The sequence below is a fragment of the Gouania willdenowi genome, chromosome 10 (assembly GCF_900634775.1).
Source record: "Gouania willdenowi chromosome 10, fGouWil2.1, whole genome shotgun sequence".
NCBI classification, from domain to species: Eukaryota; Metazoa; Chordata; class Actinopteri; order Blenniiformes; family Gobiesocidae; genus Gouania; species Gouania willdenowi.
In genome coordinates this window covers 15,446,037-15,459,086 of record NC_041053.1, presented here as the reverse complement: position 1 = coordinate 15,459,086, position 13,050 = coordinate 15,446,037, and the positions used below count along the sequence as shown (strand labels likewise).

At 38.0% G+C, this 13,050-nt stretch overlaps 1 protein-coding gene across 3 annotated transcripts; it reads right to left on the bottom strand.

The window, feature by feature from the left end:
- Positions 1-1,764: 1,764 nt before the first annotated feature.
- Positions 1,765-12,091, bottom strand: slbp (stem-loop histone mRNA binding protein). 3 transcript variants are annotated; one of them, XM_028459799.1, is made up of 8 exons: positions 11,869-12,091; positions 11,249-11,299; positions 8,682-8,798; positions 6,244-6,360; positions 4,708-4,773; positions 4,358-4,480; positions 3,273-3,519; positions 1,765-2,192 (listed from the first exon to the last, which is right to left on the bottom strand). In XM_028459799.1, the coding sequence occupies exons 2-8, from the start codon at positions 11,296-11,298 to the stop codon at positions 2,118-2,120; spliced, it is 795 nt and encodes a 264-aa protein (XP_028315600.1). In that variant the 5' UTR covers position 11,299; positions 11,869-12,091; the 3' UTR covers positions 1,765-2,117. The 3 variants fall into 3 exon arrangements, with proteins under 3 accessions (XP_028315600.1, XP_028315597.1, XP_028315598.1); XM_028459796.1 differs by having other exon boundaries at positions 1,815-2,192; positions 4,708-4,779; positions 11,869-12,088; XM_028459797.1 differs by lacking the exon at positions 11,869-12,091 and having other exon boundaries at positions 1,816-2,192; positions 4,708-4,779; positions 11,249-11,442.
- Between the last annotated feature and the right edge of the window lie 959 nt (positions 12,092-13,050).

Here is a 13,050-nt window from a genome sequence, read left to right as displayed (position 1 = left end):
TTTAGTCTTAGTCACGCGACCTAAACTGACCAATGACTGACCAATCACGTGACCTAAACTGGCAAATAGGGACGCTGCGTACGGATAGAAAGTAGGAATATTGATACTGCAACCGTACGGATAGCCACTGCCTATTTATTTTTTCATTCATTCATTCATTTTAGATATAAACATCAGTGTCATGTTACCTTTATATACATATATACCTGTTCTGGGAACTAGGAGTTATTTTTGAGATGAGGCTTCAATGTTAAAGGCTTTTTTTTTGTCTTTTGGGGTAAAGACCACATCATAAATGATATATTAGTATAATACTAAATGTTTACCCAAACAAATAAGTAGACAACAAACATCAAACACCCAAATCACATCAGCCACAACTGGCCCACAAGCAATAAAATCCAACCCAGCAAATTATTTTGTATTTTCACTTCTTCTTGAACAATCGTTTTCTCATTTATGGAATTTCTTTTGATCATGAAATTACTGGGGGGAAAAAAACTTTTAATTTTGTTTTTAAAAGATTAAAAAAAGCTTTTTGGGAATGTATACTGAAAAACTTTAAAATAATTAAAAACAAAAGGTAGATTGATTGATAAGTCAGGTGTCCTGTTGCAACAAAACCTCTTGATCGTTGTCTCAGCTTGGATAACTTGCGTAAAAAGGCGGGACACAACTTTGTTGCACAATTAAGTTGTTTTTCGAAAGCAAAAGCAGCAACTTCAACATGTACAAGCATCATATGCCATACCTACGTATAAGGTTTGTAATAAAGCAAACCGTTTGTAAACCCATCAATATTTCATTGAGTTAAGGGTATTTTTTGTTTAAATTGATCACTACCCTTCCAATAGCTACCGAAGAGCGCGTCAGAATATCAGTTGTCTGAGGTAAGATGGCTGCAGTTGAATCCCGCTTGCATCTAGTGTTTATATATCTATGCCCCCGTATGCATAGCCCGTATGCCCCTACCAACAGGCCCTCAGCTACTTCCTGCTTCTTCTTCTTCTTTGGTCTTTTACGGTGGTTGGCATCAGATTCATTGCATTACCACCTGTTGTCTGAATGATTTTCTACATCTACCTCTTTTCACCATATTTCATGCTTACTCTAGCCAATTTAACCATGTTCACAAGCCCATTATTTGCCAGTTCAAACTAATTGTTCCAACATTGACACGTTGAACCCCTTTTACCACTTTTTCTGTCCGTTTTTGGCCACTCTTAATTTGCAAATTTTAAACCAATTTCTGTGGTCTTAAAAATCCCATTTCACCACATTTTGGTCACTTTTAACCCATTTCATTTCTGATTAAAACAAAGATTTACATCTTTAAGATGACTATATATTATGGAGCAAATAATAAACTTCCTGGATAACAGTGGATATTATTCAGATAAATAAATAAATGTGTTTATCACAGATTCATAGAACAATGGACCATCATTTTGGTGACTTTATGGATGAGCCTCAAAAATTTCTCCCCTTTATAGATGTCCCCGTCTCCACATGACTGTTCTTCAATATTCATGTTACATAATCGTTTCTAAAATTAATTCTCATATTATTTTTTTTTACATACTAAAAAACAATTTCAGATGTGATTCTAATCTGTGTGCTGACTATAGCATTAGCAGCAGATTATTTCTCTTTTTTAATCTGGTGCTAAGAGGAATTTATAGTTTCCATCAGTGGAAAAAAGACGATGACATATTACAGTTTTTTATTTCAAATTTTCCACCACAAAACAACTAATGCTAGAAACAGTTAACGAACAGTAACTAAAACATTCAAACACTACAAACCCAAACCTTTGTAGGGATGTCGTTTAGACCTTAAATACATCTGAAGTCAACTTGTTGAAATATAATTATCTGGTTTGTACACATTTAAATTTAGTAATTTCCCTTAAAGTAAACCCAACTAACAGAAGCTTTAACAGATCACCATTAGCATATTGTTCCAGGATATTTTAGCAGGCTCACGCTTTGTTAAAATCTAACAGTAAAATGAGTTTCCCTGAGCAGTGCAGTATTGGGTAAAAAAAAAAACCTCTCAAATGTTCAGCAAAAAGGAAACGACGAGGCAGAGCTGAGGAACGCTCACAGTCACTGACATCAGAACATTCCAGGTTCAACATCTTCTGTTTTCTGGAGTTTGACTGGAGTTCCTGAAAAGTCTTCATCTTCCCCCTGAGAACAGAAAATACTCATCAAGCTTCTCTTCTGATCAAACAGTCTGAGGTAAAGAAACCTCATCAGTTCCAGTGAGTAAGGCCAGGTGACATAAATAAAACTCATAATGTAAAGGACACTGACTGTACTCTGTGAATAATATTAAATCATTGTATGATGTGGTTTGTATAAATAAATAAATACGAAAGAGATTTATATTGATATAGGCGATATTGTCATTTTCTATATCGCAAATAGAAAACTCTATCTTAAATCTCGATACATTGCCCAGCCCTACCAAGGAGACGTGGATTTAACGTTCAATGATCACAGAAAACAAAGGGAAATATGGAAATCACTTTCTAAAACAGAAATTACGATATTGTTAAAGATATTCTATTTAAATTCTAAAAAAAATCATTTACATTTCCACGCACTTTATCTTCATAAACCCTCAGAGACAGAAACGTCTGCTCTAAGGAAAAATATGAGTCCATATGACGGAATGAAAAGGAAATATCTCAGTGACATGAAATAAACCCTCGGCCACATGTTATTGGGACAAAAATCACACATTTCACTGTCAAACAGGTGGTTTCACGTCAGCTTTGTTACATCAGGATCATGATTTAACTAATGTTTCAATTGATTGATGCTTCTTGATCTTTTTCCATAAAATAATAAACACTTCATGTTTTCATTTATTCAGTCACATATACTGTAGGCCTGAGCCAATAATGAATAAAATTCATTTATTCAGTCATATAACAAAATCCATTTAAATTAGAAAAACGTTGCTTCTCGTGTCAAATATTATGCGATTAATTAATATCAAAGTTGCTAATTAATTTCATGTTCACTGTTACTTATATTCCTACATGTGAAACATTTACAATGACAGATGTAATTCTATGTCTCGGAGGATTGTTTTATTCAATTAAGCAATTAAGTTGCCGCTTCAGAGCCGTATTACAGTAATATCTCTGCCTTAGTTTAGAATAGATGTGATAAATCTGACTTGTGATGAGTCTGCAGCTGTAAATCCTGCGTTTGTTGTGAGTGTTTCCTTCATGTGTGAAAAATGTCAGAGAAACTGACCTGCACTGAAAGGCTGTGTGCAGCACAAGGTGGTAGAAGTGTTGGGAAGTCCAGCTCAATGTCCATCACGTCCCCGAGCTCCAGCTGCTCCTCGTGGTCCTGGGTCTCCTCTTGGTCCTCCCCTGCTGGGGGGTCCCAGGCGTGAAGTTTGACCTTCCAGAGTTTGATCTGTTGGTCCCAGGAGCGCCGGCTGTACTTCTTGAACTTGTTTGGTGTCTTCGGGTGAACTCCTGGCTGACGCAGATGTCTGAGGGGGGGGGGGGGGAAATCATCTTTTTTAATCTTTTCTCTGATTGAATTAACTCAGTATGATGGAAGGAGGCGGAGCCAGAGAAGGACGACAGGACAAACAGAGAGAAACAGCATTTGTTGTCATTCCATGGTTAATTGTGATTTTGCAGCGCTCTTATTCTCTATTACAAGTCCACCGAGAGGTCGCAGTGTTTGCAACTGTCGTCACCTGCGGTCACAGATTTTTTCCGGTATAGACATATAATCAACTGCGCTTGTTAAAAAAGACAAACAAACAAAACAATATAAAATGTCGCCATTGATATTTAGATTTGAAAACCCATCAGAAATACACCCGCTTTTAATATTTGGTTTTTACGTTTTCCTGTTTCTCGTTTTAAATTAATGAAACAAAAAAAAAACAACAACCGTTTTTTCTATTTTTTTATTTGGTTGTGAAACGAAATAACCAAAGAAGGGTACACAAATTATTATAAAACCCCATATTTTTAATGCTTTCATTTGTTAATTTCCCCTCTGTCTCTCTATCAACTACCCCATGTAGTGCCATTACGTACCTCTAGGGGTACATGTACCCTCAACTGCTTTAAACAACAGACCTATACACTTTATTTTAGTTTTATAATTTATTGCAAAGTCATTTGCATTGTTAGGTTCTCAATAATAAATAAGCATGGTGAAAATTAAAGACATGATAATAATGGCATCATGAGACCAGTGAAGATGTTCATTCCTACTGAGTAATAACAGCAGAGGAACAGAGTGTGTGTGTGTGTGTGTGTGTGTGTGTGTGTGTGTGTGTGTGTGTGTGTGTGTGTGTGTGTGTGACCTACTTTGGCACCTCCTTGATGTAGCGATCATAAGCCAGTGTGTTCTTCCCGTAGTTGATCTGTTTTTGTCGTCGTAGCAACACAGCTTCATCCGTCTCTATGTTGTCTTCGTCTTTGGAGTCATGACTACAACACACACACACACAAGTTGTGTCAATCATACAAACGAGGTGTTTGTTCATCCTGATCATCACATGGCCATGAACACATCTACTAAAATAAAGAAATAGCATCAAGACACTACATTTCTGCTGCAATTAAATCTAAATTTAAAAAGTTAAAGAAAGATACAAATGAGAAATATCTGGGTATGTATGAAATCAGGCTAAAGTTTAGTAAAAGTTGTGTGTTACCTTCCAGAGGAGCCAGACGAGGTCTTCCTCTCTCTTTGTGCTACTTCTGTTCCCAGTATCCTCCTCCTGTAACTGAGCAGAGAGTGGAGTGGAAATTATCAGAAGATACGTCGGAAATCTGTGTCAGCATTTGGATGAGCTCACAACTTAAAATGATAAATTAAACACATTTCAACAGGATTTCCTGCGCTGATTTTGAAAGAAAATGTGTGATTTCAACATAGAATCTGAGACTTTTAATCAAGTCCATTTTTGTCCTTTTACTCTTTTACTCCTCTGTGGTTGGTTGTCTTTTGAAAACAAATGTTAAAGGGCCCATGTTAAGCTAAATCAACTTTTCTCTGCTTTAAACATGATAAAAGTGCTATTTGGGCTTCATACACATGCCTAAAGTGTTTTTTCATTGGTTCCCTCAATCGTTAGTTAGAGGGTGATTTGCTCCTTTCTTACTGCAGGGTGAGCCCAAACACCTCGCTCCTATTTGATGACGCATTCCCACTTTGATGACGAATTTGACGCGGCACTGAGCTGGAGAAGCCGTGCCCCCAGGAAGCTCTCTGCCGTGATTGACATGTAAACAGACACGCTCACGAAGGTGAGAATTTCAGCATCCTTTGTGTAGTGCTATGTATGTATTTTCAACAGTCTATTGTACGTACCGGTGAACGCCCCGCCCCACGCTCTGTCTCGTGTTTATAAAGCAGCATGAGCTCGGCTACGGAGTGGGTGGGAGGACATAGGGCCAGAGGACGGCCCTACATCACCGTGCGGGGAGGAGGAAGTCAGTGTCCTGTCTATAGACACGCCCACTCATGAATATTCATAAGTAGGCCACAAATCTGCCTGTTTGTGTAGAGTTGCTTAGAAAGTGACTTTTCAGAGGCTAAAACTCTGGAAAACAGGTGTGTTTGGGAAAATAAACCTCAAATACTATGTTTTTAGGGTTCTTGGAACAAATGGAAAATGGGTGAAAAATAGCATGACATGGGACCTTTAAGTTTGCAATGCCAGTGTCTGCTGGTTTTTTTTTTAAACACTTCCTTTGATTTTTTATTGATTATAGAAATGGCTTTAAACTTGTGATGGGACTCAAATGAAGACGTTGCAGCCAAAAAAATTGACAACAAGCAAAGTTTTTCAATTTAAATGGATTTTGGTATGTGACTAAATCAATCACACATATTTTCCATCAGGTGTTTTTATCTAATTAAATTTAACGACCACAAAGCACAGCAATGACTTCTCCTCAGGTTCTCCTGTTTCTTTGTGTTGTGGGCTGTGCATCAGTATTATGGGTATACCGGGAACTCGTGAAATGAGAAAGGTTTCCGCACTGTTTGGAGTGAAAAAAAAGCAATTGTGTTATTTTATTTGAGTGTGTAGGTTTTTGGTAATTAATTAATCGGAATCAACGCGTTTAAGTCCCAGCCGTAGTTTAAACATAAAGTTAAGCTCTTATTCTCTCCACAGTGCAGTCACTCAGGATACATTCCCACGGTGAGTCCAACATGAAGTGTTTGACAGGAGGAGATTTACCGCTGCATGTCTCTCTGTACGTCCCTCCGTATGTCCTCGTCCTCCTGCACCAGGCTGCCCCAGTCGCTCGCCATGCTACAGCGACTTACTGGACCCGTGCTCTCTGGAGTGGTGAAACTGGGAAAAAAAGGAAAGGGATTTAAAAAAAAAAAAAAAAAAAAGCATAATGGGAGGAAACATCCCCTTTCTCTTCTGGAAAATTAGTGTGATGGGGTGCATAGAGGAAAAATAAGTTTCAAACATATGAGCAAAAGAGAACTTTTTTGCTGTGAACTACATTTACTGTTTCTCTTGGTTCCTCGTGCAGTTCTTTTTCAAAAACACAAACATGTCGACTTTGTCAGGAAAAAGCCGAGCCTGCTCCACACAGACTGAATAAAAAAACTCACTCTGAAGGAGTGGAAGAGGCTTGAATGCATTCAGCCTCATGTTCAGCATTATCTGTAGGCTTTACACTGATCAGATCGGCTGATATTTTTCACTTTATGCAATTAATGTGATCGGCTGTAATGTCTTCATTTGCTGAACCGATCAATGACGTCATTGTGTGTGTGCGCCCCACCTCCGCTGTGCACATTTGAACAAATTTAAGTAATATTATGTAGTATCTGTACTTTCCTTGATTATTACATTTAGGGGATACTTTTTACGTTCACTCCACTATTAAATACATTATACAAATGGGTAGGACTAGAAAAGTTCATTTACACTTCTTCTTACGCGCGCTGCTGCGTTCGCCGATACACTTTATTAACAGAGCGGCTGCTACAGGGCGCTCCGTGTTGCTGCAGACAGAGTGCAGAGCCCCTCCCCCACTAGCAGAGCGTGAAGCAAGCTCTTCAATCCCAACGGCAAGTTTTAAACTTTCAAAGCATTTTTTAAGTGTTTAACTTAGCGGTTCCGTGGGTCCACGTGTTGGGTCGCAGTTGCAGTTAACAGCAGCTGGCCGGAGGTTTGGTGTGTGTGTGTGTGTGTGTGTGTGTGTGTGTGTGTGTGTGTGTGTGTGTGTGTGTGTTTCCTTTCCTCTCCCTCTGCTTCTCTCAGTGCTGAGATGAGAAGTTTTTAACTTTGAGAAGCAGTCTACTATTTGTTTGAATATTTATTCTTGTTAATGTTGATGCAATTTAGAACAGAAACTTGAACAGTTTGTTGCTTAATGCGCATTATTTTCCTCTGATAATTTACGTTCTGGGTTGTGTTGGAATGAACTATAGTCATGGTTTCTTTTTGTGTTTAATACTATAATTATATATCTTTATACTCAATAATCCTGTTAATAAAATATATTTTCAGTCAGGCCAAGCTATCTTCAGGACAAGGACGAAAAGTTCTCTTTCATAATATTTAATGAGACGTCTATTTTTTACTTGGTGTCGTTCTACCTCACCTTTGTTCATTTCAATAAATGTTCCTTTTCTTTAATTGAGACTTGTACCATTGTTATCATCATTGTGTAATTTTGATGTAAATTAAGGGAGCAAAAGTAGTATCGGCTCCAAATATCGGCAGTCCGTATCAGTCATCGGCTAAGGCTGATGGGAAAAAAAATCGCCATCGGCATCAGCCCTTAAAAAAACCCATATCGGTCGAGCCCTGACAACAAATGTTATCGTCAGGTCCTGCATGGAAATTATTCAACTCCTCCACTCACTCACAGTCACAAGGCTGCGTTTAGGTCCCAAAAAATGGTACCGTTCGATTTTCTGTGAATCTGTATCAGGTAGTACCGAATGAATTTGGTCAGTACCTAAAAAACAACCTGAATTCATCTGATGGGATCAGTGATCTTTTTTTAAAACTCACTGATCAGCACAAAAACCCTGATCATGTAAAGCCTAATAATCTGCATCGTGTTTTAAAAGTAGGGCCACACTTTTAAGCCATTTCTATCAGCCATGTTTGCTGAAGTCGTAGTTCCACCACCCTTGGAAATGCGCAAAATCTAAATCTCTCAATAAAACTGGTCATGGAAACCTCTGAATTAAAAAAAAAAAAAGAAACACTCAAATACCGCAAAAAACTTTTTACACTTTCATGAGAAGGAAATATATCACATTAGACAACAAATAAATGTAGAGTGTTATAAGGAGGTTTGAAGCGTCCATCATCCTGCAACAAAGTCTCGTGGGATGAGATTTCGCAAAAGTTACGAGGCTCCAAAACAACATTCAATGGAATCACGTTCAAAGTCCAATTATATTTTGTCAAAATTTTAGAAATATTGCTTTTATTCTGCAAAAAACTGTAATGGATACAACTAGTAACACTGTTATGCTCTTATGCATACCATGCTGTGTTCATGAGCGGATTTTATGTGAATCGTTCTGTCAGTAGTACCAATGGAATGAAGTCAGTATCTATATATCTGAATTTGCACAAATCAATGTGAAATGTATCCGACCGTGTCCTGATCTCAGTTAATGAGCACATTCTGTCACCTGGAGCTGCGTTCGTCAGGGTGTCTGTTGTTGTTCTCCCTCTCTCCACCACCTGCTCGCAGACTACCATCGACCCCTCTCTTTCTACAGTTGGACCAACGAGAAGGGCCATTGCTCCTGTGAAAGAAGACAGATCATTGATTTACAGTTTTACACACACACATTTTTATCATCATCAACCGGGGAGCACAACAAAAAATATGCAAACTTTTAACAAAGAAAGAAAGAAAGAAAGAAAGAAAGAAAGAAAGAAAGAAAGAAAGAAAGAAAGAAAGAAAGAAAGAAAGAAAGAAAACCATCTTCAGTTGACTGGGCTGATCATTTTGACATTGTGTATCAAAAAATACCCTCAAAGTAAAACTACAGTATATATAGTAGAAATGTTACGATATTGACAATAATGAGATACTGTGGTATTACAAGTACCTTGATATCACTGTGGTTCTGTCACAGTATAAAATAATGAGCCGTTGCGCCTAAAATTAAGTTTTTTGGTTGGCTGTCGTGGACATTTTCAGAGTAAACTACAAGGACCATAATGCAATGCGTACAATAGGTTACAGGTGGTTGAACTAATGGCGTGTGACAGTGAGGTCAGAGGGGAAAGGAAACATGGTGGATGGAGGCAGCAGCAGAGTGAGGCAGAAACGGAGAAGTTTGTAGAACTTGTGGATGATGCAGCAGCTACACGTCAGAGGAGTAGAAACATTTTGGTTTCATCGCATCAACAAAACCATAAAGGAGAAAATATGGACAATATGTAAACACTGCAAGTGAACCGTGTGCTACTCTTCTGGAAATACGAGCTGCATCTGAAGACACTTAACAACCCGGCATCCCGAAAAGTTTAGGGATTGCGTCCCAGTCTAGTTAATAACCTCTAAAGGAAGTATTTACAACCACGGCCCCTAAGAACAGCTCAAGAAATAACGTCACACAGCTATGAACATTTTCTGTTGTTGTGGAATTAGACCGACAGGTTAGGTTTACCTACTGATGATGTGTGGCTGCAATAGTCTCGCTGAAAGAAACCCAAAATAAATGTAAGTGTGTATAAGTTTTACTGTATTCCACTGAAACGTAAAAAAGGCCCAACCAGAGATCGTAGCTGTAACCTAGCACGAGCTTTAAACTTTTATGTGCATCACATCAGCTGCAAACTGATTTTTTATCTATGCTGAATTGCATTATCCCTGTCAAATTAATTAATGTTTACAACACAGGATCTTCTAGTCCCAACCTCAAATGTTTTTCTCTAGAAAAACATTTAAATTAAGCTAAACACAGAATAAGGAAGTTTTCACTGCTTTGATTTCTATGGCTGTTTTGTTTATTATTATTATTCTATTATGTTTTTGTTACTAGGCTTTTTCTATGCCTGTGTTGCCTTTAAGATAGTTCCTGACTTGATTTTAATTTTTGCACTTTATCTAAAGAGTCTGTATCTGTTAGTAGGCAGTATTCAGTTTCTAATGTCATGAATGTAAAAAAAAAATGACAATAAATACTGTCAAAATGATGAACGGACATTTTGTAATGGTCTTCATTCTTGTTATTGTTAGCATTGCTGCTGACTGTGTGCCTTTCTGTAGAACCATGAGCTTTTCTACAATATCGCCATAATTATCGCACCATGAGGTTAACACCGTGATTAAACCGAACCGTGAACAGCTTATATAAATAAAAAAAAACATTTTAATCAAAAACATATTTCGACAGGCGCCGACTTGCCCACTTTGTATAATTTAGCTTTACACTTGGTGATCGGTTTAACATTTAGATTACATTTAGATTTATTGTTCATGTTTACACATTTGAACAATGATATAGATTATGCTGTGTTGCGTGAATTTTTCTCAAATGAAAGAAAAATGAGAGGCTAAGTGAGCAAAATATGTCTGCAATGAACCGAGTTTTTACATTTGTCACTGTATATACAGCACTTATCATTTAGATTTAAAGTTAGTGCTAAAGCATTTGGCGCCATTAGTTGACAGACCGCCAACGGGAACAACGGAGGGAGGGGCTTAGATCTGGGCTTGATATAACTTTAACAAAATGATTATTAACTTATTGAAATATTACTGTAAATATCACATCCGCAGTTAGGAATCAATTTGATCAGTGCATTTCTGTTTATCTACAGTATTTATGTTCATACATAGCCACGTAGGCCAAATGGGAAAAAAACACTACGAAAACTTTTCGCTTTGTATTAAATTGCTTCAAATAAAAAAAATAAATACAATTTCAGGTCAGATCCAATATTAATACAGCATTATAGCCACAAGCAAAGGCCTGTTTTCTCGGTAACAGTTAAACATGTTACGCAAGTCACGCGCTTCAATCTACTAAACTAAAGTGTGGACCTCCTTATTATTAATTACTGTTACATATGAACACACAGTATGATCCAGGATATGATCAAAGTCTAAAGTTGCTCCTCAAACAATGGAGCCCGGTTAGCCGTGATTAACGACCATGGGAACAAAGTGAAAGGCGAGCAGCAGCTAAAGCAGGAGCCAATGGAGCCGCACACACCGTGTAGAGTAATGTAGTGTGTTCACCTTCGGTCCTGTTCGGTGCTGTGCCGCCGGTCTTTGGTCCAGTCCGACATGCTGCCGTCAAACAGAGAGAAATACACAAACTGAGACTGAACAGCTGAAAGTCTGAACCCCACACCCGCCGAACACGAATAACGCGCCAAGGCAACAGGATCCCCGTCACGTCACGTGATCGGAAACGGCAGCGCCTTGCTACTTCTTCTTCTGCTTTTTTTTTTAAAAAAATATTATAAAATAAACAAGACACACACAGATATTGACATTGTAACACAAACAGAGCATAAATAAGAACATAATATGCACAGGACAGGACAATCATACTTCCTGTCATTTGCACACAAAAGAAGCTAGCTAGCTACAACACCCTCTGTTCTCCAAGCATATAAAACGGCTTGTAGTGTTGTTTTTACGCATACTGTGAAATAAAACTTGTATACGCTGGGATGTTTTTATTCACCAACATGCTGCAAGTGTTTAATGTCGTTAAATGTCAGCGTAGAGCCCCAAGTAAGATGGCGTCCATTCCGAGCCTGTCCTATCTTCCTTTCTACGTCTATCGTTTCTTCACAACGTGACTATTCTTCCGTTTAAAATCAGCGCACATCGCTTCTTTCTTTTATTACCGTTGTTCATTGGTGATGTTACTGTGCAAGAATGAAGTCGGCTAAGCTCCAGCTTCTTCTTCTTCGTGTTGTTATTGTGTAGCAGCGGTTGGCATCCAGCGATTCTGTGTATTAGCGCCAACTTGTGCATCCGTAGTGTAAAAACATCTTCTTCTTCTTCTTCTTCTTCTTCTTCTTCTTCTTCTTCTTCTTCTTCTTCTTCTTCTTCTTCTTCTTCTTCTTCTTCTTCTTCTTCTTCTTCTTCTTCTTCTTCTTCTTCTTCTTCTTCTTCTTCTTCTTCTTCTTCTTCTTCTTCTTCTTCTTCTTCTTCTTCTTCTTCTGTGTTTTATGTCAGTTTGCTACTAATTCCAAGGAGCATTACCGCCACCTACTGGACTGGGATTGGAACGAAATAAGGCAGATACAGTCTAGAGCAGGGGTTCTCAACTGGTCTCACCCTGGGACCCACATTTTGCCAAGGTCATTAAATTGCGACCCACATTTTTTTTTTTTTTCTTTCAATTTTAAAATATGAGCGAAAATAGAAAAAAGTATTATTTTAATATGAATATCTTATTTTTCCAATATTTCTTAAAAACAATAATAACAATAATAAATTAAAAAAGAAACAATTCTAACTTTATTATTACGGTCAGTCTTTGGTAACACCATGCAACCATATCACTGTTCCTGGCGCGAGTAGAAAAATTACAAAGGGGCGAGTTATACTGCAGGCGAGACCCTATAGTGCTCAATGATTGGTTGGTTTCATTTTGGGATTACATGGTTTGGCGGAGTAGAAAACACAACAGAAACATGGGCCAGGTGGTGTTGTAAAATGTGTTTTGACTTTAAATTAAATTGTTTTGGTTAAATGCCGACAACGCCACTTAGTGGAGGGACTAGGATATATAAACCCCTATACAAAACCCAGGTTTGGTACCAAGGGAGTGAGCAGTGAAACCAAGATTAATAGTTTGATTCATTTATTACAACACAATTATTAAAATACAACATGGGGTTGTCTGAAAATAGACCTAACTCTAAGAAAAAGAGTCTTAAGGGCACAGTAAAATTAAAGGCTCTGGACCTGTTAAGTTGACAATAAAATGAGGCAGAAGACGATGGAGAAGATGATGTTTATTCAGCTTCAACTCGATCTGCGTAGTGAGCCCTGGAAGACCTTTAGTGCATAGATGATTC